Source organism: Neodiprion lecontei, chromosome 1, assembly GCF_021901455.1.
Source record: "Neodiprion lecontei isolate iyNeoLeco1 chromosome 1, iyNeoLeco1.1, whole genome shotgun sequence".
Classification (NCBI taxonomy): Eukaryota; Metazoa; Arthropoda; class Insecta; order Hymenoptera; family Diprionidae; genus Neodiprion; species Neodiprion lecontei.
In genome coordinates this window covers 31,231,379-31,257,913 of record NC_060260.1, presented here as the reverse complement: position 1 = coordinate 31,257,913, position 26,535 = coordinate 31,231,379, and the positions used below count along the sequence as shown (strand labels likewise).

Here is a 26,535-nt window from a genome sequence, read left to right as displayed (position 1 = left end):
CAACGCGAATAAAAAGTATTAGAGACTCCCCGCGGATTATTTTGAGGGAAATTTTCCAACCCCATGTTCATCCAGCTTTCGTTATGACCACCGTATTACTCGTATACGTGATTAGGATTCCAAGTGCAAATTTTAAATTGATTTTCGTGCTACTTTTTTTCTTTGTTTGTTAATAAAAGCAACTTTGCTTCGACTGAATTTCAATGTATAGAGGTAAAAACTTTTTCTGAATAGCTTGTATAATTATATACGATCAATCGTTACATCCGAGTTTGCAATGATAATAATAAACTGCTCGTTGTACTTTGAAAAAATTTTGAAAGTCTAATTCGTTCGAAACGCAAGACTAGCCTTCGGTGACGTCCTGTCGTATTACCCAATGAAAAAAGAAATATTGCAAACAGTCGTTCTCAACTCTGACTTTTTTCAGAATTATGTAACGCATCAATTCTCTAGATCTTTCAGTTTTTGCAATTGATCTTACGGCCGTCGATAACGCCTTGATGCAGAAATAGCTCTAAATTATTCTTTTTTCTCTAAGCCCAGCTACAAGAAAACGTTGAAGCTTATAAATTCGTTAAATTTTTTCTCAATTGCACGCGTGCAGCTCGCTATATCGTAGGATTAAAGTACATAATCATTATTGTTATTCTACCCACATACAGCAAATATATAGAATACCTGAATGTGCGAATCGGCGATTCATTATATTATTATAAGTATACGTGCCACCAAAAACGAGGAAAAAAATTCACATCAACTGCATTTAATTTATTCAGCCACACCTCATTTAAATTGACTAAATTAACATTCGGATCAACTGATTTTCGATCATATCGAACAAGTTTTCTGTCCGATCAGCAAGTTCAGTACCATGTTTTTACCCGTATACATATCGTATGTCAGCGAATTTCACGTATAATACATACATATTTACAGAACTCGCCTAGATTCTGACACGTTCGATATCCCTAGGAATTTTACGACCCACGGTGTTGGATGAGCACCGTTTGCATCGCCGGCCGTCCGGCGCAGACTCTTTTTTGTTTTCTACTCTGCCCTAAGCGCTTGGCCGGTAGTGAAAACGGTGCTCATCCAACACCGTGGGTCGTAAAATTCCTAGGGATATCGAACGTTTCAGAATCTGTCTAATTTTCTGCACATAGCTCGGAAGTAGATATAATAAATAATAAATGCGCAAATTCGGAAGCACGGTTAACGATTTCATTAGAAGAACAAATCCGTGACGGTATCTGCACGATGCTGTGTACGGGGCAGAGGGGGGGGAGGATGGGGATGAGGATGGGAGAAGGGTTGAGATGGATACCTACTCCGGTGACACGCGGTCGTCGAAAGGCTGATCGGGTTGGCGGGGAGGGGGGAGGTTAGCGAGCCCCCGGGGAAGGCAACTGGGCGACTTCTGGTTGCCCGACTTCAGTCGGTGCTCCGATCATCGCCAGTAAACTCGTTGAAGCCGTAGTCGGAGGTTTCGTCGACGAGTGAAAACGAGACGCGTTGTGGAACGCGTAACTTGTAACTAACGGTTTTACGTATACAACCGCCAGCTGTGCCCGTGTCGTGTGAAACGGATCTAGTCGAAAGTCGCGATATCTTGTGCTAATGGGCTGTATATATATATTGTAACTATGCGTGTATGCGAGGTCAACAAACGAGCGGTATAGAATCGCGATCACATATTATTATGCGTGTATAGCGTTTGACGCGCGAAACAGCGCGGTTTGAATTGCGGGGATTTGTGTCTGTAACTACAGCGGACAGTTTCACTGTACTCTACGAAGTACCGTAACCCTGATACGAGACGTACATTTTTATGCATGTATGTATATATTTATAAATTGAGACCCATCGACAGTCGCTAAGCATATAATTAATAATACAGCGGTGCGTTTTAACGTGACGACGAGTTACGGACTGTTGTTAACAACGCGCGTATGTCTCTATTGACGAAGCTCTCGTCGCTCGTTTCTATCGGGGATTGACGAGTGAATAAATTAGTGAATTCTTGCTAAAAAAGAAAGTTTTAAAAGCCAAGAGGCCACGGATGTGGAGCGTGGAATTCCAACGTTCGTTGTGTATTCTTATCAGCCGATCGCTGGGCAACACAGTTTCAAGAGGAGGAAGTAGACGAAGTCAGCGCGAATTTTACGATATATTGTCGGGTCTTGATTGACCGATGATACCGAGCACCTCCGATTCTGAGCAACGGGATCGGTCATCAACTGTGCAACTGTACCTACTTTACACAATAGATTCCTCCTACCGTCCGGTCCCGAAGAAAGTGCGCCGTTCGGTCATAAGTATTAGCGACTCTCGAATAGCGAGCGGAAACTCGAGGCATTCCAACGACGGTTAAACGAAGAGTTTCATATCGGATTTGCCGACGGCTAACCAAGCGAAGCGATCGGATCAATCCGGATCCACGGCGACGAGGGGAGTTTCACTTTTGATCCGGTGAACGTACAGAGCGAAGATCTTATCCTCTTTCCCCGCCGCCTCTCACAGACACGGACAGCCTGAAGAGAGTGTAAAACGAAACGGGGAATCTCTCTACAGCGGTATTAAAAACGACAATGACGATGATCTTCTCCGTCGGATACGGCGGCAAAGCGATGCTGTTGCGTGCGAGGTGATAGTCGATTATGGAGAGGATGAGAGAGAGGCCGCGAACCCGAAGTGTCAGCGAGCTACTCGACCGGAGTGCTAAGCTTATCGAAGACGAGGATCCTGACGGAAGTGACTTCAGACGCCGGAAGCGATCCGGTACATGGCCGTGAGTCTCACAACCGCATATTATCCTTGTACCTTACTTCACGCGTTGGAGAATTTAAGGACTGCGATTTGCTGACGCGACAAGCCTTTTACTCTTTCGGATCGGTTTATCTCCCACTCAGTGTCAGGATTGAATTAACGGTATACACCTACTCCTGCGTGACTTTCTTCGAACATTGAGAAATTTTCACTTGGTCTTGATTGTAGTAAAGAAGGTCATTATTAGAAAGTCGAGGTTTTGTTTTTATTCCACTTTTATACGCTCATGCAAAATCATTGTTCGATATTTATTTTTTCTTCATCTAAATCCATCACACCAAAAAGTATCTCACCGGTACTGCAGAGTATAGGAATCCAATGAAAAGCGAACAAGGAAGATGAAGAAAACAATTATAGGAGCGAAGTTTCGAAGCTCGTTGTAGACGAACAATATCGTGGGTGTAAGACGAAACCCTGCTGAGTCCGTATTTCCTGGAAGTACACCAAAGAGCGGAGAATCCGTACAGTACTTGAATTCATTTGTAGATTAAGACAGCTTGACGTCTCTGGTCTATTTCACTTGGTCATACGACTGTAACGTAATAAATATAGTCTGTTCGAAAGTTTGTTCTAAAACAGTTTCGTTTCGGTCGAGAAATGTATTATTCTCTAAAGAACGTTGTGAAAATATTAACAAAAAGGTGAAACTGTTTGAACAACATTGCTGTGTGCAGTTTCAAAAAGTTGTTCCATTTAAAATTTGTGCGCAAAATACCGTGAAACGCGAAGAAAGAGTTATTCATTCTTATCGCTATCGAGGTCGTAAGAATTTAGATAAAATTTCCTTCCCATGGTCGATGCCTTATAGTGTACTCTCAAGATTTGCGAATTATAATTATCAGAGCCGTCGTATGTATGAAAGTTCTATACCACTGTTAAGAGTATATTATAGAAAGCCATTTGCTGGCTGCCGAGAGGTGCATTATAGCTGTAATGGACCAGCCTGCGTTTTCCATGTGCAATTGCCTGGTTGGTTAATTCTGTTTCCGGTAGCGGTGTTTTGCACGGCTACCGCGAATCTCGTTATCGTTTTTCGGCATCCGTAGTTATCTGCCAATACTCCGTGAGCCAGAAGGCTTGAGGATTTTTTTCACCGGCGCTAAAATTGTTGATGGATAATTGGAATAATTTAAATAATACAATTTGTACTAATATCAAATTGTTCGTACGAATTAATATGAAATTCATATACCGTAAACAATGACCGATGAAAGTGCGTTCGCGATAAACAGGAACATTCGTAATTTGCGCGGCAAATCCGGCAGATGGCGGGTCAAGCAGCAGCGGCTGCGCGCGCATGCCTCAAACCTCTTCCATGCAACCAAAGCTCTCAACCCCACTTTTGTGACTCGAATTCCGGCGGCGAGTATAAACCCTCGCTGAGAGCCAACCTCGTGACTCTCTCTTTTGACTATATTTCGCCTATACTCACAAAATTAGTTCATAAAATCTCGAAACTTGTTTGGATTTCCGTTGAAAGAATTCAAACTAGGAACATTTCTGCATCTTATAATATCACAAAATTGCACGTTTGCAGCACTTATTGTATGACGATTGTACTAATTTCGTGCTCCTGTAGTTATCGACTCGCAAACATTCGATTCCTTTTTACAAACATTTGATTCTGGATTCTGCTGATTGTGAGTGGTGGATCGCTAGTTTGGAAATTTTTTTTGTTTTTTTTTGATCCCATACTTTGGACCTGGCGATAAATCACTGTCAAATTGATTTATCCTGTCGGGTGAATTTGAATTGACGAATGGCAAGCTCGACGTCTACACAATATGATACCAGGCAGGCGTTAACCACTCTACATATACATATATACATGTATATAATACATTATACATGCTCACATCTCCTCGCGCTGCTGGTTGCTTATTAATGCGTGGAATATTCCCGCTCCAAAATATCGAGTCCATACCATTAAGGCACGCGATGCTCCTGTCCTGACAATGACCTTAGGTACTTTCCATTGCGAATATCCGTCCGCCTGATGATTGGTCAACGATTATAACAGAGCGGCTTATTCTTTACTTCGGTTCCGTGCTAAATGTAACCTATTCCAGGCGTAACTTGCCGTACGAACTATGCATGGATGCACTGAAACACGAGAAGACTATGTAAATCATACGGGGTCAGATTCTACTTCGATATCAAGAATAGAGCAAACGTTTTTGATCTATATTCCTTTGGCTGCAATCTTTGCCTGTGGTTTTATAATAATTTTATTGACCTCTAACCGATTATTGACTTAAGGGGGGAAACCGGTTTATGAGGTCGAAACTTTGCTGTTTTTCATGATTTTTTTTAACCAGGAAGGAATAATCACAAATTGTTTAAACTTGGAGGATATTTTATTTATGTTTTCAAGTACACTTTAAAATTTTTTCAAACGATTTCCGCCGGAAATAGTGGAGTTACCGCGTGCAGACCATGGACGATTGCCATCCGAGCATTTGGCTGGCGTACATCCCTGACGTTGCAATTTTTATCTGTAATCATCAGGATTTTTTTTTTTCATTAAAAACATATTTTCTAAGAATATGAAGCTAATTTTGATCAAACAAATTGAAAATTGCATGTTTTTGAGGTGTTTGAACACAATGTCATGTTTTTATACTATATTTTTTCATCTTTCTTGCATAAAAACATATATTTTTAATAACAATATAATCCCCGAATTTGGTTCATGTTACGTGGAATTGAATAAAGAATATTTACACCAAATTGCAGAACGATTGATCAATAACTTTTCGAGCTAGAATGTACGCTAGTCGAGAAAAAGTCGTTTCGAGAAAAACGCGTTTGAAATAAAATGTAGCGAAAACGAGAAATTCAAGGCAGTAATTAATTATAAAAAATGCTCACCGGTTAATCAGCTATTCCAGCACCATATAGCAATCTCTCTTCTTGCTCATATGCGTCATTCTATTATTCGATAGCACAGCGGTATTGAGGCAGGTAGCTGGAAAAGAAGGGCCTGGGCGACCGCTCCGTTATAATTACCGTGCGCTTCTTCACAGCACCGACGGGCGGTCACTTAAGTGCTCATTGCATTCGAACTAATGGGAATTTTGCTTTGAAATTTGGACCACATATTCTTGAATAGTTATACTAACGATTCATGCAATAAAAAAAGAAGATTTTTCGATCGGTCTAAACTGGTTTCCCCCCTTAACGGAACCTTATGACAACCGGGTCAATAAATCATCGCAAATCATCACGATGATGTCCGGCCTGTTATGGTACAGTTCCGGATCTGTCTGCACTTTTACGCCCGCCGATATCTTCACTCGTCGATTTTTCCAGCTGTACTCTGCGAGGATCGTCGCTTTACCGAATTTTAACTGCATTCCGGAGCCGCTGTCGCCTAAAGCACCGCTCTGATAGTAAATCGTCGAGCTTGATATCTGAGAGCGCCGGGAAACTGATTTTTTTTTTCGCTCTCCCGCTCCACTATTCTCGCGTAGTGCATCGAGCTGTCCATGAACGCATGAGTTTCTCTTGCCGCGCCTTTTACACCTCTCTCGCCGATCTTTTTGTGTAAGCGCTCACCGTCTCATCGTCCTCTTTTACTGGTATTTCAACCCTATATTTTTCCAGTACGCTCTCCGCGTCAATGATCGGGCTTCTCCACCCTTTCTTCGCGAGTTTCTGGAATCGCTCTCTGACGTTACCCATATCCGGGTGATGCTGGAGGTAGATGTTCTTCTTCACGTACTGAATTTCTGTTTGGTCTCTTATTGATCTCAGGCCCATTCCCCCCGTTTTTTTTTTGGACTTTTTAATCGCACATACGATTTTCTTTCTCTCGATTTCCGCGGGCTCCAGTTGTTGCGAATAATCATGCGCATCTGTGTGCTCCTGCATTCGTTCTAGCCACGCGTTGAAATTCGGTGAAATCTCGTTTCCGCGAAGTGGCGCATACGCCCCCTTAAAGTAGTTTTCCGTGACCGTCGCATCAGGGAAGAAAGGGCGCGCTTTGCTCCGAAAGATCGTCTCACTCGACGGTTTATTCCGAAACTCTCTCCTCAGTCCAAGTGCCTCGGCTTTCGCACGTTGCACCTCCTCCTTACATCGAAGAGATTTTAGTCTCTCTTCACTAGCGCGTATAAACTGAGACTGCGTCATTTTTAAGCCCTTGATCTCCTGGGCTTGCCTTTTTAAATTTTTTTGTGAAGCGCGTGTTATTTGTCCCGTATTCGCGCAGCTGTTTCGCACGTTCGATTTTTCTCTGTAGGGTATCGATTTTCTTCCGGGTATACACACAGAACGGCTTTGTATCGGTGCGCTTATCAGTCTCTTGCGCCAAGAGCCTGCAGGCCGTATATACAGCGTTCTTGCTATATATATGTTTCTTCTCCGGCCTCACACGCGAGTTTTCGATCTCTTCGTTCTTGTCTCGTAGCAGGGTATTTACTTGCCTCGACAGTTCCGGCCTTATATAATTCGCGATTCTCTTAATTCTCTGTTTACACTTCAATGCGCGCATACACATTGAGTTATATTTACCTCTCAGGGTTGATGGCACTTCTACTCGCTGTTCGCCTTCTCGTTGTCGTGTTTCTGCGATGATATTTTCGCGTTCTTCTGCCTGCTTCTCGCGAATACATTGCCGGTCTTGAGGTTGTTCTTTGGTGTTGGTGTTGCTGTTGTTGCAAACTAATTTGAAATTTTAATATTTATGATGCAACCGCCGTAGATTCTCAATTCTTTGTTAGTTGATACGAGTAACTACCAGCGCAAAATATACCAAAAAAAAAAAAGAAAAAAGAGAAAACACCATCGGGTTACGTTCTCGTGTAATTGAAAAATTCAAAGTCGAAGGTCACGCTGTTCGTTTAGTTAATTTTCAAAATCTATACATTACGTCCCGTATCCATCGTAACGTCCGGTATGGTCTAGTGGCTAGGATACCTGGCTCTCACCCAGGAGGCTCGGGTTCGATTCCCGGTACCGGAAATTTTTTTTTTCTTAATTCTGTCTTTGCTATTATTATTAAAATTATTTCTTGATTTTGATCCCTCGTTATTATTACCTCAAAGATTTTGTTCTGGCTCCACATCGATTTAGTCAAAAACAAGTACCTGAGAAATCAAAGTATAACGCGATGCCACTCTTTCTCTGACCATGCAGAACTCTTGCCAATTCACACATGTGTTCCGTGCGAACCTTAGACGGTGATCTATTTTTGTTTCGCTTCAGTTACAATTTTAACACCCAGCAATTACCTACAAACGGTAAACACTTGTACGATCATAAAATGTCAAGTCTTTAGGGACAATGTTTATAAAAGTCGTGTAAAAAATGTCTTCACATTTGTTTCTCTATCTCCATTGTAGTTGGTTGATCAATTTCCATAAGGGAACTTCCTCCCGCGTTCCTTGTAACGGTCCCTTGAATTGATCCCAAGATAATTGAGGAACATGCGCAGACGTTACGGTGCGTCGGAACGCAAACCGCCTCGTAGTATCCGTGATGCGGCAGAAGCGTCGCGTCGCTAACGGTGAAACGACAGTGTCGTCGAAAAGTGATGCACAGAGCTGATTGTGCAGGTGAACCTGTAGTGTGATACTTGGGAGGTGCTACAAGTGTCGTACTCCGTTCCGATAGTCAACCTGTTTCGTCGCGCGCACGACGTGCCTGCAATCAATGGATTCGTTGTCCAGGTGTACCAGTCTCGTCGATGACGCAGAGATGGAGTTAAGGTAGGAGACAACCTGCAAACTCTGTCGCGTCGTCTGCTCCTGCAGTGAGTAAAATTGAATCTCTCCTTTTCGTTGGGTATTTGGCCCCTCTGACCCGCAACTAGACCGGCTACTTTGTCTAAGAACAGGGCCAACTCTCTCTATCTCTCGGACGATGATACAGGTTGGGAAAATTTATTTTTAACTCTGCCGAGTTGACTGGATCTGCGAAGTTCCCCGACTTCTCCAAACCGAGTGACTTACTTGAGAGGTTATTACGTAGGCTCGGAAAACTTAACTCTCATTTACATAGTAAGATGAGAAAATCGGAGGAATTTTTTTATCAAATTCCTGTAACTCGTAAAATAATATCGTGTTGGCATTTCCTCTTCTTCCGCTGTAGTTATTGGCACGATTTATTCTTTCTTCGGAGACGTTCAAGCCTCGCGACCTTCGTAAAAGCTCGGCGTACCTGCAGAGTACAGACGCTCACCTTACTTTGGAGTTAACAGGCTATACATTTTACGTGCTTTCACGTGCTTGAGTCACGCCGACACCTGTTTCCGACTAGAACCACCGAGCCACACAGCGAGACTTCGGGTCACCTGGATCCTGCATTAAGGAGAAAGGTATTCCCGAAATTTCGAGGCAATTTACACGCCGCGCCGGCATGTGCGTTGTTTTTATTGGACGCCGCTCTCTTTAAACACTGAAGACTGGTGAAGGCGCGTACGTTCCAGCTTCCACATACCTGCGCCAATTTCCACGGTATAAGTTTATATTATACTCGTTAACAAACACTTGCAACTAACTACACAACTGCAGCAATATTTTTCTCCAAGCTTCGTGACTTCAGACGTCTCTGAGTAACTTGACGTCAATTTGAGTGGCTCGAAATTACTTCGTATACGGTCTCGAGTGACTTGACCCCACTTCAACTCACTTGAATTATTACTTAAGCACGGACTTGAGAGATAAACTTGAAAGACCTGTTCGAACAGTATCATCGATTACACTTCGTGTAAGATTATTCAAATTCTTTTTGTAAACTGTTTTTCAAGGTGTATGTCAAACATCGGACATTAATCATTTAGTAACTATTGCAAAAAGATACCAATCGCCTCAATTAAAGTTAATTGTTGTAGAGATTAAATTCATCTGGGTACAAACGAAACCGTGTAATTTAGGGGTTGCGATAAATTCCGAAGCAACAGCATTATTTTGAACTATGCTGCGGTTAATGACGCGAACTAGATTTCTCACTCTGCGGTACATGTGTACGAATTCCTCGTTACTGTGATTAGAAAGTACGATAACTAGAGTCCTTCGCTTTCGGCAAAGGATAATTGGTGATGATCGATTGGCAAGCAAGAGAATGACTTGATTCACTGCAAAATGTGGTAAAACAGTGAGAGTGAATTCCTTGCTTGCTTTCTTCACTTCCACTTGCTTACATCAGGATATTTCGATCAAGTATAAAAAATACTTACTTGCCTAGTTATATGATTTCCGCTTTTATCCAATTTATTCGACGATTATTATTGCATCGACTTTTACACAGCGCATATGTTTACTGGTGGTTTTCAACGTCGGCGAGTATCATATCTACGTCATTAGTTCGTGATAATCAAGCACTAAAAGGTCGTCGTTTTTTTCTTGACTGCACAATATTTCACTCATTGAAAATGCTGACAGTTAGTTTTGTTTGTTTCGTGTTCTACCCTCTTGGCACATATATTATTCAGCGATAGAACGATATCTTCAGCGTGCCATTGAATTTGACGCAGCACGCAGTTGGTCGCGGTTATCTTTAACGTCTACACGTCCGTTGGGTTACTCGGATTGCAGAACGTATTTGTCGTACGTTTTTGCAAGATGATCGTTGCTACTCGTGTTTAAAAAATTTGCCAGACTGCACAATTAAAGCTTTAAATAAAAACTCGTGTCTTAAGCAGCAGTTTTTCCTGAAGTTGGACTCACTGCGCAAATTTTTTCTACATTGTTCCACTTCGCAAAGAACATTGTCATTCTCAACGTATATACGTATAAAAGGTAAATACGGACATTGTTGCGCAAAAATTGAATATTTTCTTATGATAAATCATCTTATATATTTTTCCTAGTCATGCACGGGCACCAAATCGATCTGCAACTGATCCACGAGTTGTAATTATATGAACTGCAGACGAATATCTCAATCTGAATCTCATAATCCATTCGATATTACCGGCGACTGTTTGACGCTGTAGAACGTCTCATAACCTACTGATAATTAATATCGCATCGTCCGAAGCTCGAACAGCGTGATAAGCGTGATGTTTCTTGTAGCTTACAGGATTACTTCATTATACAAGCTACGCGTCAAATGCTTCATTACTTTTCGCAATGCGTTTTACGTCGCACCTGCGGTCGATACGTCGGCTGATATATTTTGCGATCTCTAGTTTTTCGCGAATCTACCAGCCGCCTTGGTGCGAATAATGAGTTCCTTGTTCGTAATGTGTTGTGAACATTTTGTGTTAACATTTTGGGTGCAATCATCGCGACGCTTGCGGTATATCTGATATAAGATAATATCGAGCAACGTTCCTACCGCCATTCTTTCTCCTAGAGATTTCTCCGCCGATCAGGAGAAAGCCGAACTCGATTCCGCTTGACTCGAGTGATCGGCATACAATATCTCACAAGAGTGTATCGTGCTAAACGGGCTTAACTTGAAAACTTCGAGTTGTAGATAATATTACAAACTCTCAGCTCGATTGTGCGTGTAAACCTTTTGTCACTCGCAACTCTATATTTTTCGTACGAGTATTCTATTTTTGTATTCTTAGTTCTGTCGATAGATTCTCATAGTTTTTCCAATTCTTCAAACTGGAAAATGCAAATTTCATTATTAACATTTTCATCATCGTCTTTAAGAGTTGCCAGTGCAGACGAGTACCTGCCACTGTGTTAAAACACATTTTGGAAACACGAAACCGAATTCTCATTAAACTCTATGCACCTGGGGGTAATAAATTGGTTATCGAATCAGGTGATAGTTGGAAAAGATTGACGGCAAACAAATTCGCAGACGATTTATCATAGCGTTGAGTCACGTTCAGCGAACGGTGAGAGTTTAAAATTTCCGGCATGAAATACAAAAACCCTGAAGGTTATGTCACACATATATATGTCGTAATGATTATCCTCGAGTTAATTACATCTCAAGGCGAAGTAATAACCGCCAGCTGTTATCAGGGGCGTATAACAACCCAATAAGACGAGACGAAGAGTCGTGTGAAAATGTGTTTTCACCACAGTACATACTTTCAGATCCGACGCGTTCGCGGCGAGTATAATTTGTGATCCGAATGCCCCGCGGCTGATTTCCACGGCGTAAACGCCTCGTGTAAACAACAGTTTCGTCACATACGAACGGCTTATTCCGCCACCGGTCCGACACTATCTCCCCATCGTCGTTGAAGCCCGTATCCGCCGGTTATAGCCGTCACCACGAGGCCTCGCGTTATCGTCACGTGGTCGGCGGGACGGTCGGCCATCTCCGAGGAATTCCTTAATTGCCCACCGCCCTGGGGCAAATCGTTTCTCAGTTAACCGGCAACAGGGGCCCTGAGTCCCAGTGGCGGGTTCCCCTCAAGTGAAACGCGTTTCTCGGCAAGTTTCCGTCCATTACGCGTGTTGGTCGCCGGTCAGTCGGTCAGTGGTCAGTGGTCGAGCAGCACATTAAGGAAAAGGAGTTGTTCCGTCTCGATCAGCGTGAGTTCTCTCTCTCTTTCTCTATCTCTCTATCTCTCTATCTCTCTATCTCTCTCGCAATCAGCCTTGTCGCACACGCAATCAGCAAAATGACGTTTCTTTGTGCTGCCGACTTGGAGGATAAATCGGAATCTCGGTACTGAGCTCGAGATTGTCGCGCTTCGCTCTAGCTCCTTGTTATCGATGCTTTTCGCGAGTTTGCGTCGCGGTTCGCACAGTGACTGGAGATCAGGTGAAATTGCGTTGTGTTTCGCTGGAACTCCTGTCCCACCAAGGCTTCTCAAGGACGACTCGACCAGCGACGACGCCTACGTCCTCGAGATCGGCGACGACGCCGGGGGCTTCTCAGTTCATCGTCAGACTGGAATGAAGCAGGCGAGATCTGTGAAGGTGCCTCCGCTATTTTATCGCACTGACGATGTTTCCGCAGCGAGTTTTCGTTATACGCCAACGACGACAACCGGTGTGCAACGCAGTTGCGAAACCTCTGTACATCGCGGCCGTAATCGGTTTGTGAAGTGCTGACGATCGGATCTACAGCTGACGGAATATCGTTCGTTACGATTTAAATTCATTTCCTTGTTACTGTCTGGTGTCCGCCCATTTATGCGGTAGTTTTGCGATCAGCTTAATCCCGTGTTTCGTGAAAATTTATTACAAAGAGAATTTTCTTACCACCGCTCGCTCGCATCCTCCGATTATTATGATTTACCAGTTTACTTTTTTTTGCACAGTGTTTCGTGCAAAACACACGTCCCCCATATGCGATCGTTTGAATTAATCGTTGCTTTGCTCCATTCGCAGTGAAATTTACACGACTCCTGAAGGCACCTACGTAATTGTTAATCAAAATTTACCCGAAACTCTGTTACAAATGAAATTTTCACGACTTCGCCGTACGCGTTCTTCTGTCATCGGTATTCATTGTAGCTATCCAAGACACACACACACACACGTGATTACCACTGTCGTTCAAAGCTCAGCTCGAAGCGATGCATTAAGTATGTTCTTGTTCAGCTATAATATACACCAGTGAAAAATCTACATGTATGTAAAAAGTCCAGACGAATGAGCAAAACAACGAAAAAATCCAACCAGTGTACCGTCGTAAAGTTTTAAACGTCGCGGTTTAAAAAGATTCCACCGCAGCTCGTTACGACACCGGATCCTCGCGGCTAGATTCTTATCCTTGACCTCCGGTTTGTTTTATGAGTTATTGGTTGCTAATTTTTTCATTCTTATTTTCATTCTCCTTCCGCGCTCGATACTGAATGATTGTGATTAAGACGGTCGAATATAGTGATTAATCGAATAGTGACGGATAGATACTGAGGTGAGTTTCGTGCTTGGGACTTCGGACACGCGTTCGACACACTGTAACGTAGGATGGCAGACCAGGTGCCTCCTCTCCGAGTCGTCGAAAGCAACGGGCATGCGGACAGCTCCTACGAGATTGATCAGCTCGAGAATGGACTGGCAAGACTCCCGCTAGGAAGTCCTCGGAACAGGGTTCTCAGGTAGTTTGAAACCTCTCTTCTCATCTCGTCGACCGAGACGTTTTCCATACCCTTGTCAGTTCGGTTTGAATACGTACGGTCTAATGAACGACCTATTCTGACTGCGCAATTCACTTTCCTTCATAAATTTTTCACTTTTTCTATGTGTTACATTTAACTCTAATCAATCAGACGTCTGCAGACTGACTACCGCAGACTACTCGTGTTAAAATGACCTCTTTGCGAGCACAAATTTCGTCGTCAAGTGCCGACAATTCTCATTAAGTATTCTACTCACGATCACAGAAGCGATGTGTCGGTCAAAGATCTCGAAATGAGATCCGGAATAAGGTAAAAAATTCTTTTTTATTCGTATCTCATTTTTCCTCATACGGAGCGCCATGTGCGGCTCGGCGGCCTTGCAAGGATGATGGATCATCGACTCGACATGTCACTCTACGCATTACATGCATAAAGTGGAATTTGCACCTCCTTGTTACTTATTGATAAAATCGTCTCTCACGCAGTTTTCGAACACTTTTGTCAAGCATATATTATGACCTTAAATTTTTCCACATGGTAATATATGCATAATGAGTGCACGGTTGCGCCAAGGTGAAAACTCAAATCATGAGGCTGTTTTCGTATGTAACAGTCACTGACATGGACGTTGTCTTGTGGTTAGACGCGACCGGTGTTTAGGTGGGAATTGTAAGGTATATCAATCTGACAAAGATTGAGGGGCAGTCCAAGATCGAAGGTGGAGTTTTGAGGTAACGTTCCCATTCCTGCTTCTTCAACTGAACGGAACGGAATCATGATATTGAATTTTGGAGACCTTGCATAAGAACGATTCTAACTTGATAACTAGATACGGTTCGACCTTCTCGTTTTTTCGCTACAACGATAAAGCACACAATTACAATTTCACTCAATATTTCTCAATTTTATTCCCACCAATAATTGTAGTTTATAACTGTCTTTATAATCTGTGATAATCGTCTGAAGCTCTTTTGATCGCTTTTGATGTTGCGATGATCGGTTGTAATTGAGCTCGAAAATCAACCGATAGAAACCACCGTTTCATTGCGTGACACAAACTAATAGACAAGTATTTATAAAATAGACGTTGTAAACAGAAGAGAATGGATTGGAAAAATTTTTCAATTCCATATACGTTATATATTACAGTGTCCTAAAGAAATGTAAAAACAAATGTAAAGAAAATATTCCCGTGGAGCACATTTTCAATTCAATACGCATTTCACCCATTATTCAAACAACGACGAAACGTTAAGTAAGTATGTAATTAAATGCTTATCGTTCGTACGGTTTTTGCAGCTTGGTAAAAGAACAAAGCAAAATATCTTAGTCACGCGCTGCAAGTGCAGAGATTTGGTGAATTTATAGGCCGTGTCACCGAGGTCAATAGGTTGTTGGCTTCGAATGACTTCCACCACACGCGCGGTATCATTCGATGGGTCTCTGCATACGTTCGTACACGCTGCTATCACGTGCTCATCGACTCACAAATAAAAGAATAACAGATAATTTATCAACCATTCTGGAACAGATTGCGGGTAACACAGCAATCTGTATAAATTGTATCGATAAAACTACACAGCTAGATAGTACCTGTGATTTTTAAGCTGAAAAACATGTTTTAGTTACTTGATTGATACTCTTGGGTATCGTACTCGTACCGAAAATATCACATTTTATTTTACACGCTTGGTAGGTGAGATAACATGCCATGCGGTGTAAATTAATTACAACAATTTCCAATCTATCGCGGGCCAATCGTCACCTTATACCAATATCTACACTTCTACAACAGAATACAATTTAACGTAGTTAATGTATTGTGTGAAATAATTTTCAACACCCCGTCAGTGCACTGTAATATATGTATGACTATAATAATATTTTTAATCGCCTATTATATAAATATGTACATAACCCAATTTCAAATTGAAGGGTAAGAATTCCCGACCTCGTAGATAATATATTATTGAATCTTGGTGAGCGGTCATAGAAATGTAAAACGTATTTTCGTTAACGTTTCGGCCCGGATATGGGCCCTCCTCAGAACTTGAAGTAAAAAAAAAAAAAATTAATCGTTCTGAAGAGGGCCCATATCCGGGCCGAAACGTTAACGAAAATACGTTTTACATTTCTATGACCGCTCACCAAGATTCAATAATATATGTACGTAACCTTTGTCTAGCTTTGACGATGAGTGTGACTATAATAATATTTTGAATCACCTATTATATAAATATGTAAATAACCTTTGTCTAGCTTTGACGATGAGTGTCGAGACAATTTGTCACAGCTCTACAGCTATCTGATCTTGATTGTTTCCAATTTTATCACTGTTCGATTGTTTAGGCATGCGTAAACATTTCTAATGACGTTTTCTATTATCTCTTGTTACAGGAGAACTAGAAGCCTGAATGCTCCGAGTCCGATCCAACAGTTTGGGCCATGCGGTCGAATAATGAAGAACTCTGCTATGGTCATGTAAGTACACGTATACCCGTAATATGCATTTCATAAATTTCAAGTTTTCGTCAATACTCGTATAGAACCATGCGTCGAATTGTGCTGTATACGGTTGGCACTATTACTTCAATATCGAACTATTTTACACCCATCGAATAAAAATAACTCGGTCGTTCCACAATTCTATTTAATACGCTGCAGGATTCATAAATCTTCGTATTGTTTCAATTTGCCTGAAAACAATCACGTCATAGATCGAAAAACAATCGGTTATTCCTGTTAACTGCAAAACGAGACGCGGAAAAAGAACCGTTGAATTTACGCGCAGGACAGTAATTATATACAGTAAGAACTTGTTGATTTTGTGTAGTTCGAAATCTGTAAGGGCTCGTGCGAATTTTACTGGAGCTCATCAAAATTCACATGAATTTCATTCCAAAAAAGAAAATTTCCGACAGCTTCATGCGTCATGGTGCAAATTTTGCAAGAATACTTATGAACTTTGATTGAATCAAAGAAGTGTGAAATTAAAACTAAAAACTAAAAAAATACTCGAAATTTTGAAAAGTAAAAATTACAGGAATCGCGACGAGAAATAGTTACGTTGACAAATGTTCTTTGAAATTTTGAAGTACCAATAATTTATAAGTTGTTTTTTTTTTTTTTTTTTATTTGTGCTCAACCATGTAATTTTTTTGACGATTCTCCATCCGGAGTCAAGTCGTTACAGACATTTTGCGTATCGCTACGGTTCACCGCAATGAGCGCAAAGCGAGAAGAAAAGCAAAGAACTTAGCAATTCCACGACACATTTTATCGCAATCACAGTATTCGATGATGCGTGTACAAGTATATCAATTTTCAAGTGAGTGCGTTTATAATATTGTCGCGTGGGCTTATCATCGATATTAGATGCGTGTATGTGTAGCAGTATTAACAAGGCGAAGCGATTCCGCGTTTTCTTCAAGACCTGCGACGAGTATACGGAGGCGCATGCGCGATACCGAGTTGTTTGACATTAAAAAATGTGACTTAATTCATCGGACGCGACAGTAGGGCCACGACTCTCGTTGGTGAACGACATGGTGGGGACGCCGTCTGTCAGGTGGGCAATTCATGATATCCTGACTTTTGACCGTGCACGTCAAACGGACAGCTTTTGCAACGGTGCACCGGAACGAGACTCGACAACACCTCGTTTCGCTCATTTCAGTGCATTTAATGCAACGTTGGTATTCATGAATGAAAATAAAACAAAAAATAAAATAAAACGAACGACGAAAGACGTAAGGATCGAAAAGAAAAAACGCTGACCACTTTATAATATTATAATGCATCGGACGGATGCTCGTGGCCCTGTATAATGTAACAGATAACATTGTGCCTACTGACCAAATTGTAATATCTTGTGTGATTTCTTTATACCGGCTATTGCGCTTTATTTCCGTACTGACGATGGGATTCACGCAAAATGCACAGTCAACAGGCGTGAGTTTACGAACACAATTGTTTTCATCCTCTTTTCGTGCTTTTATTGCCGTAGGACGGGTGATAGAAAATAGCTAAATGATTAGAGGTCAGGGAATATACGGTAAAAAAGAAGCATTACTTTACTATCAAATTCCGTGAGCATTTTTATTTAATCTTGTGAACTCTCGGCTGCGAGTACAATATAGACACATGTTTGAAAGTCTTCTCCAATCACTTTTTTTGTGATTGAACACCTCCGATCGACACTCTCAACACGATTTCACTCGCATTCTTCCATAATTTATGTGTACCGTGTCTGGCGTCCTTGTGTCGACATTTGCCCAAAGCTATATCGCAAATATTTATATCAAATAAATATTTTACACCGCCTTGCGCGCTGCAGCAATACGCAAACTTTACTCTATGTATTATGTACGTTTATTCGGAGTCAAGCGTTTTCCGTTCGATCCTAAACCGATAGATAATGAAATAATATCACTCGTGTGATAATATTACACCGATGGTGGTCAAATCGATTCACAGTTGCCGCGCGTAATCGTAACAAACGCAAGGCTGTTGCGAACCTGCAAGGCTCGTTCGCGAATCGACCGGCGTCAACTTGCCAAACTGCCATATTTCTAGAAATCAATTTTTTGATTCGCTCGAAAAACAAGTTTTCAGCCAAAGTATGTACCTATTGAAATTCGAAAACCGTCCCGGGGAATCGCAACCGATCGTTTAGACACGTTCTTTACCGCAGTGCAAGTGTCCTTCGAAGCTCGAAGGCCTCCGCATCTATCCATCATTGATTATAACAACGTTATTTATGTGAAAGTAATGATGAGTAATGGTTAAGTGCTGTTATAATCGTGTGCCGCACGAGTACTTTTTCTGCGGGAAAGCTCAGGGCTGAAACGGTGTTGTGACATCGAACGTAACGAGGTACCTGTAATATTCGTATAATACTTCGCTTAAAAAATGTGTAATCGTTCGAAATGTCGAGTCATTTGACGATTTTCACGGGTTCGGATCCCTGTAGCTTCGTAATCGATGATACGAAATTAAAATACTAGTAATTAGCAAGGTGAATCCGGCCAATGTAGAAACCTACAATTGAAAACATTGATAATAGATCTGAATTTTTCAAAAAACCAAAAAATGAAACAGTAGTTGACAGTTTGACATAAGTATAATTGATCACTGCGAAGAATTTCTAAATTGTTTCGCAAGAGAATGATGTTTCGTTAATTTTAATGATTCTTACACTAATCGCGAAGAATTTTGTCAATTTGCGAAGAGAATACATCAAAGGTTGAATGAATTATTTACTGAAATTATCGATGAATTAAATTTATCTATAATATTACAGTCATAACGCATGCGAGACAAACAAATATCAATCGCTCTTAGGTTTCAAGGATATTGTGCGGCTGATTGACGTCTGGCAAATTGTGTGCTCATTAATGTAATGCGAGGTTCATTAATGGCAGTAATTCATGTAAGAAACGCTTTATAGTAGGATACGCTCTGATCTGCCAAGATACCCTGTCAAATTCTATTAATTATTTGCAATTATGTACGTTTTTCAAGGCGAACGCCTTCGTCATAAGTTTCATTAATTATAAATTTAACTTCATTACTTTACCGTACCAAAAAAATATTAACTTAACAGATACTATACCGCTAAACATAATTTAAAAGAAACGAAAAATAGTAGCGAAATTTCCTTTTCACAGCCAGATTTTTCCAATTCTCATTCGACGAGCAAATTTATTGTACGACTATCTGGCAGTGTGGTATCGTAAAATAAAATTTCTTGCCCAAGATCATCGGGCAATAGATTATTATGCGTCGGTAATTGGGTGTTAAGTCTTGTCCAGCGAGTCTAACACGTGTACATAATCGATTTGAGAAATTTTCACTATTTCCTGTTTGAATATTCCAGAATAGTTCTTCCCAAGTTTGCTCGTGTGGTGAATTTGCTTTGAAAGCTCGAGCTTTCTAACGGCCTACATATTTTACAGTCATTATCTTGTAGTTCATTATGATAATATTCCAAATATTCATAATCTTTTTATACGGTCGAGAATGCCGCTCGAATCGCTCAACGAAACGTTTCACAATAAGCCCGGTAATAAGCAACTGACTTATCGTGAGCAGCTCTATGCTTGCTTTAAACAATACCAAAAGAAGCATAGATTATGTCATCGCTGTCAATTGAAGACTGTTAATGACAATGCAACTGGTAACAGGCGAAACACTTCCAACAGAAGAAAGAAACGAAACGTTACTTGTAACAAATTTTCTTCTTGTCTCTTTCTTTGACTTATTATTCTGCGTGAATTTGCATTTGTATTAATAACTAGATTAAACAAACCCGTTTCATTCATTCATGCATTCATTTCAGACAGTATATCGATACTCACTGCAGCTTTATTCTCTGCTACACTGAGACAGAAAATACAAAAAGAAATTGGTTTCCTATTCGACTCGATTCGATTTTGTTTTATTTTGACGTACTTTGAGTTTTCACTGGTCAATATTACGTATGTAACGTTACGTGCGCCCATGAATTATGTATTTGTCACATGGTAGAATTGTACCTTAGAATCGTTGACGTGCGCTTAGAAGTCGAGTATATATATGTGGTGACGTAAGTTCACGCGGTGACAACGCACTTGTCATAATCTAGCGGTTCGTTGGTATCAAAAAAAGCAGGGGAGAAATAAATTCGAGAAAAAAGAGGAAATTTATTCCGCTTATTGTCCGCTAGCTGCCTCACCGGAAACCGCCACGTGACCATAAGTATCCAGCTTGTCACGCACATTGGTAGTCAATATTATGTAATAGCAGACTCATCGCGTTCACGTTTCATTACAATAAACCTGAATTAATTTCAAGCGTCGTACACCCGATTGAACATACATCGGATTCTTTCTGGAATTCTATTCGCTTGCCTCGTAATTTCATTGATCTAATAATCGGAACGATTTTCAGGACCATCCAGGACCCCGCGTCTCAGAGGCTGACGTGGTACAAGCCACCGTTAACGGTGCTCGTCATCAAGAAGGTCCGCGACTCGTCAGTTTTGCCACCTTTCGTTCAACTGGTTACATGGCTGATCGAGGTAAGCCGGAAATTCTTTCTTTTCTTCCTTAACTTGTTCGGTCGATGCTTATCCGAGATCTGGCTTCAGAGCCCAAAGATTTATTCGTATATACTTCCCCTTTGAATTTTTACCCCTTTGCCGTTCCATGTGTCTCATGGTGCTCATTTCCGTGGTTAAGATAGCGTTGCAAAATTTATCCTACTCTCTGCGTGGAAAAAAAGGAGTCATTACTTGTCGGCGTCTAATCTAGCCAAGTCCTAAAGTTTGGGATATAATAAAAGAATGAAGATATGAGATTTCAAGTCTATAAGGGGAATAAGTTTATTTTTTATATATTATTTATAATTTTCAAGTCAATCTGTGCTGTTGTTTGAAAACTATAACGAATTTGAATATTTTATTTACCAATCACGAAACATTAATTATCTGCCAATTAATGCAAACTCTGTATTCTTTTAGGAGAAACGGATGGTGGTTTTCGTCGAAGCATCCGTCCTGGAGGATCCTGCGTTAGCGCGGGACCCCAGGTTCCAAGGTGTTCGAGACAGACTTCAAACTTTCCGAGACGGCACAGACGATCTTCAGGTTCTTAAAATTGTTGTAATAATCCTAGGAGAAATGATATCCCGATGGCTGTGTAGTTGATATTTAAGTGAACCTAATTCGATACGTTCGTATGTCTTTTCTGGGTCTTTCTTTAAGCATTTATTCTCTCAAACGTTTGGCGTTTCACATGTTTCGCCCTGGAGTAGTTCACTGTAACCTCGATGAAACGTTAATTACAATATTTCTCGGATTTTAAAGAGATTCTCTGCAGGACCGTATCGACTTCATCGTCTGCCTTGGTGGTGATGGGACCCTCCTCTACGCCAGTCTCCTATTTCAACAGTCCGTACCGCCTGTGATGGCCTTTCACTTGGGTTCCTTGGGTTTTCTTACACCCTTCGAGTTCGACAACTTTCAGGAGCAAGTCACCAACGTCCTAGAAGGTCAGTACTCGCCAACGAATATTCGCCCGCATTATACCTATCCACGTCTATTTTCATTCCCGTTCCTTACCCAGCATCCTACTCTTCTGCAGAGCGTCCCGATTCCCGTCAATATTCAAGCCGTAGTTGCGTCACTTCGTACAAGATTCAAACCGAGAAAGCTGCCCAGAAAGATTCGTGCAAAGTTATAAATAATCGGCGTGAATCGGAGGTGAAAATCGATACATCAGAAATTTACTGTTCATGGGATGGCAACAGGTGTCAGCGACACTTCAACGTGCCTCTGCTGACTTCTTTCGACATTGAAGAGTCCACGGGTGAATTTTTAGAGAGCGATAAAATCGCCGGAAGTGAATCCAACCCGTTGTTTGAGATTAAGAATCGCCGATCTCATGTACCTGATGAGCTCACGAGAGTAAACGTCTTGGGTGAAAACACGTCAGACTTCGATCATCGGGTCACGAATATGATCTCACAATCAGAGAAGTCACTCGTTTCCGATGAAAATTATCGGACACGTCTTGATCGCGCAACGAATGAGAATTGTAGTACGGTTATTTCTGATGTACCTGTAATACGGCAGTCTGATCGATAATACGGGCTTCCCGGTTAAATTAGTGTTGACAAAATATGATAACAAGCGAAAAAACAGATTCACCATCACTGCGTGTTACGTACTACTATTCATCCTTTCATTACATATCCCTTACCAAGATCGTCGTTGACGTTACCAATTTGCTTTGATCAAACATCGGCGGATGAGGATTTGCGCCAGGCTGCATTGGCGAATAAATATTGTTGGAAAAGATTATTGCAGTAACCGTGTTACATTTTAAGAAATGATTTGTCTGTTGATTCAACCATATCAGTATAACTAAATTTGCGATAAATTGACTCAACTCTGTTTGAATTTTTATCAGGTCATGCGGCGCTGACTCTGAGGAGCCGTCTTCGTTGCATAATCATACGCAAGGGCGAGGAGGGACAGCCGGCAAAACCACCGACGAACCTTCTGGTACTGAACGAGGTGGTAGTCGACCGAGGTCCCTCGCCTTACCTCTCGAATATCGACTTGTTCATCGACGGCAAACACGTTACCAGCGTCCAAGGAGATGGTCTGATCGTTAGCACGCCCACGGGGTCAACGGCGTACGCTGTTGCTGCCGGGGCCAGCATGATTCACCCCTCGGTACCGGCTATCATGGTCACCCCTATTTGTCCGCACTCTCTGTCCTTCAGGCCAATCGTTGTTCCGGCTGGAGTCGAACTCAAGGTATCTCAGTCCGCACGACAGGAGAACGATTTCTTGTTTTCTTGCCCAGGAGTATCGTCATAGCATATTCTTATTATAGAGGTTCGATACACTGATAGTATTTTCTTGGTTTTTCCAATTTTATTCTTATTTACTACTGCTTGAGGTGAGGTTTAGTCGTCACAAAAGTATACACGAATAGAATATCAAGTTTTTTCGTAAACATAGGGAACATGTAATATCAACATTTTTTTTCACTTCTTTAGATGCTTCGCAACCTTCCGGTGTAAGAAAGAAAATTTTCAAACACTGACGTTGCATACAGTACATGCATAGCCAAAATTGCATAGTCGTGTATAAATTGCTTCTTCTGGGCAGGATTATCAAATTAACATAAAGTAACAAAAAAAAAAATAAAATTTCCATGCTAACGAACATATGATGTACTTTTTATTTTTGTATATTTTTTTTTTGTTGTTATGCTTATTTGTTAATTCTAAATCAAGAATTCACTGATATAATCTAACAATTGGATGTTGTCGAACAAGTCTAGCTTCTATTAGCTAAGAAAATCAGTTGTTCCGCACCTTTTGTCAAGATTAGTTGAGTCGAAATTTATTATTTTTGTGTCAAAGTTATCTTTACACGAATAGACAAAGAAAGCGATTAATAGATGTGAACTATGATGATGATAGATATCCGTGTCACCGGACAGCAGAAATACGTCTTGGGTATCGTTTGATGGAAGAAATCGTCAGGAGCTTTTCCACGGAGACAGGTAAATGAATATATTATTAGGACGAAATTTTAACAGGTAGTATTTATCGTTTTCAGATAATGGCCAACAGCGAGGCTCGCAGTACAGCCTACGTCTCCTTCGACGGACGTAACCAGCAAGAGCTTCGCGTTGGGGATAGGTTTGTCCCAAAAGATATACTTTTTTTAATATCTTGTCACATATCACTTTTCCATCCTCAATTTGTTCAGCCAAATATTCGATTCGTGGGTGTGGTCATGTAATTTTTCCAATATACCGTGGTCACACTACTAAATCCGTTCGTAATATATCCGTGACAAAATTTTTCATCAAGATTTTTTCGACATTTTCACTGTATAAAATCTATCACTGTTATATATAATATTTTTTCATTGTATGCTACTAATGTTACAACGAGACGTGGGCTGTCAAGACTGCTGTGCAACGTTGATGTGCTGGTGATGGTGACCTTAGTTATTAATCTCACACACTGGAATAAAAAATATTGCGTACCATATACTATCCCTGATTAACTTTATGGTGAAGGGGAAATGTTAACCATGGGATGGTGATGGTGATATATTTATTAAATAAGACTGCTAGCTTGATTTGAGAAGACATATGGAGGAAGATGAATGTTGTCATAGATTAAAATTGGGAAATGAAATTCAGTTTTACAAAATTTTTGAAGTGCATTCATAATATGAAAAATCGAATTATGGTGCTATTAACTGAAAGGATTGTCAAATATGCTTAGGATTATTTTGTCTCAAGCATAAAATACACTTTAAATACTGTAATATTACATGAACAATATGAATTCTTACCAAGGTATTTTGCTGTCCAACAGCTTGAGAGTAACAACTTCAATTTATCCGGTACCCAGCATCTGTGCAGCTGATCAAATCACCGACTGGTTTGATTCTCTGGCGGAATGCTTACATTGGAATGTCAGGAAACGACAGAAACACTTGGATGAACTCAGCGATCTGACGCATTCCTCCAGCAACGACACTTTGGATTCGCTTGATCGCGACAGCTAGGCGTCATGCATTTTTCTTCTCAATTGTCTGATGTAATACGCTGTTCAATTTTAAGATGAACTTCTTAAGATGTTCAGATTCTTCTCAAACATCCCTTAATCAATTTTCTTTTAGATAGCACGATCGTACGCAACGCTGGTCTGATGAATGAATGCGGCGAAGTATATCTGGTTTATTCGAATCTCTTGCCAAATGAGGTTCGATTGCTCACGGATGGTAAAGCGGACCAACTTATCGCCAGATTCGATTGAATATACAATATGATACTGATTAAGTTTAGGATATACAAAACAGAGAAACAAAATGAAAATAATGATGTAACGCTTGTTTAATCGATTTTGATCTGTCAGAACATGGTCAAACAAATATCGTGATTAGCGGGAGATACTAAGTAAGTTAACTATCGCGAAAGCTCAGCATTAAAGCGAACCAAGACAATATATGGACTTTATAAATGCCACTTACTATTACTGTTTAACAAATTCGATTGCAATGCGCATGAAGTGTTGCTTAAAACTGTTCACTATTTTTAAGAACCCTAACTTATAACGCATGCATAGAATAACATGTAAGTGTAGATCGGTAGAGGATATTTTTTTATTTATTTAAGCATTAAAACATTGAATTAGTTGATGAGGAATGAAAAATTACAAAACCAGCAGCAACTGGGTCACAGCCAAATCATCCCTGACACTTTTCACAGTTTGCATGTCCCCAATATTTGACGTTGTTGTCATGAACCGTATGTTTTATTACTAGAAAATTTTGTTGGGCACATGCAATGGTTTTACGTATACATGTACATGAATATATACCAATTTACTCTAGAATTTGATCATTACTAAGATAAAACGGTGCATCTAGACCAATTTGTTGTAAATTTTGAACGAATCTTACCATTAATCATTGTTTTCAATAAAAATTACTTTTGTACAAATATTCGAAAGTTATTATTCAATCGAAACCCTCAATCTATTGAATAAGGATCGGAGTGTTATTACCTCATTTCGTCTGATTTCGGGGGTGTAGAACGTGTGATAAGTGGGGACTTTGAGGATTGTCAACTAAGCTACAGGCGATTGGTCGTCAATAGTACAGCTTCGGAGCCAAAATGCTGCATATTATATTTTAACTGTGAAAGGAGAAATTATCTCCGTGGAAGAAGTATTTATCGCGAAGGCATATGAAAGAATTTTAAACAACATTGAAATCTATAGATCCATTCGCAAAATTGACTGGTTAATATATACGAGAGATATCTTATCTGAAGTGTTTCAAAATGACCCCATTTTAGAGAAAAGGAATCCAAAGGGGTGAGCCTCACTTTTCACGATTTTTGAGTCAGTAACCTTCAGTCCGGAAATCGATTTATACGACCGTTTCGTGAGTTACTGAAACCTCCGAACCTCAGAAAACGCAAAAAAACGCGTAGATCCCGTGGCAAATAAGTTACCAAGAAAAGATCAGCAGCGGAAGATTTTCAGGAACAAAGTATCTCGTTTTTCAGCTGTAACTCTTGAGCACTTGATCGTGGGGTATTCAGACTGCGCCCAATCGTTTTTTCGTGAAAGGTACGTCCATATGGTGCACCAAAAAATTCATTCTAGCGCTTTTCAATATCGCGAAAATTTTCGCC

The 26,535-nt window shown here is 40.7% G+C and overlaps 1 protein-coding gene and 1 non-coding gene across 18 annotated transcripts in view; both read left to right on the top strand.

Annotated features, from left to right (window-relative positions):
• The window catches only part of LOC107217172 (NAD kinase), a 37,847-nt gene extending 12,009 nt beyond the window's left edge, over positions 1-25,838 (top strand). For 4 of the 17 annotated variants that reach the window (XM_015654564.2, XM_046731106.1, XM_015654566.2 and 1 more), the window contains exons 2-9: positions 16,214-16,297; positions 20,747-20,876; positions 21,318-21,443; positions 21,676-21,847; positions 22,768-23,120; positions 23,795-23,877; positions 24,707-24,931; positions 25,014-25,838. In XM_015654564.2, coding sequence (XP_015510050.1) covers positions 16,214-16,297; positions 20,747-20,876; positions 21,318-21,443; positions 21,676-21,847; positions 22,768-23,120; positions 23,795-23,877; positions 24,707-24,899 — 1,141 coding nt within the window. In that variant the 3' untranslated portion in view covers positions 24,900-24,931; positions 25,014-25,838. Of the gene's footprint in view, positions 1-1,436; positions 2,792-8,345; positions 8,585-10,312; positions 10,572-11,880; positions 12,279-12,329; positions 12,832-13,564; positions 13,796-16,213; positions 16,298-17,322; positions 17,385-20,746; positions 20,877-21,317; positions 21,444-21,675; positions 21,848-22,767; positions 23,121-23,794; positions 23,878-23,933; positions 24,017-24,706; positions 24,932-25,013 lie in introns of those variants that run through there. The other 13 variants (XM_046731153.1, XM_046731148.1, XM_046731141.1 and 10 more) reach the window with 13 other exon arrangements.
• Positions 7,723-7,794, top strand: Trnae-cuc. Its single transcript has one exon. It is a non-coding gene; the product is annotated as a tRNA-Glu (tRNA).
• Positions 25,839-26,535: the final 697 nt, after the last annotated feature.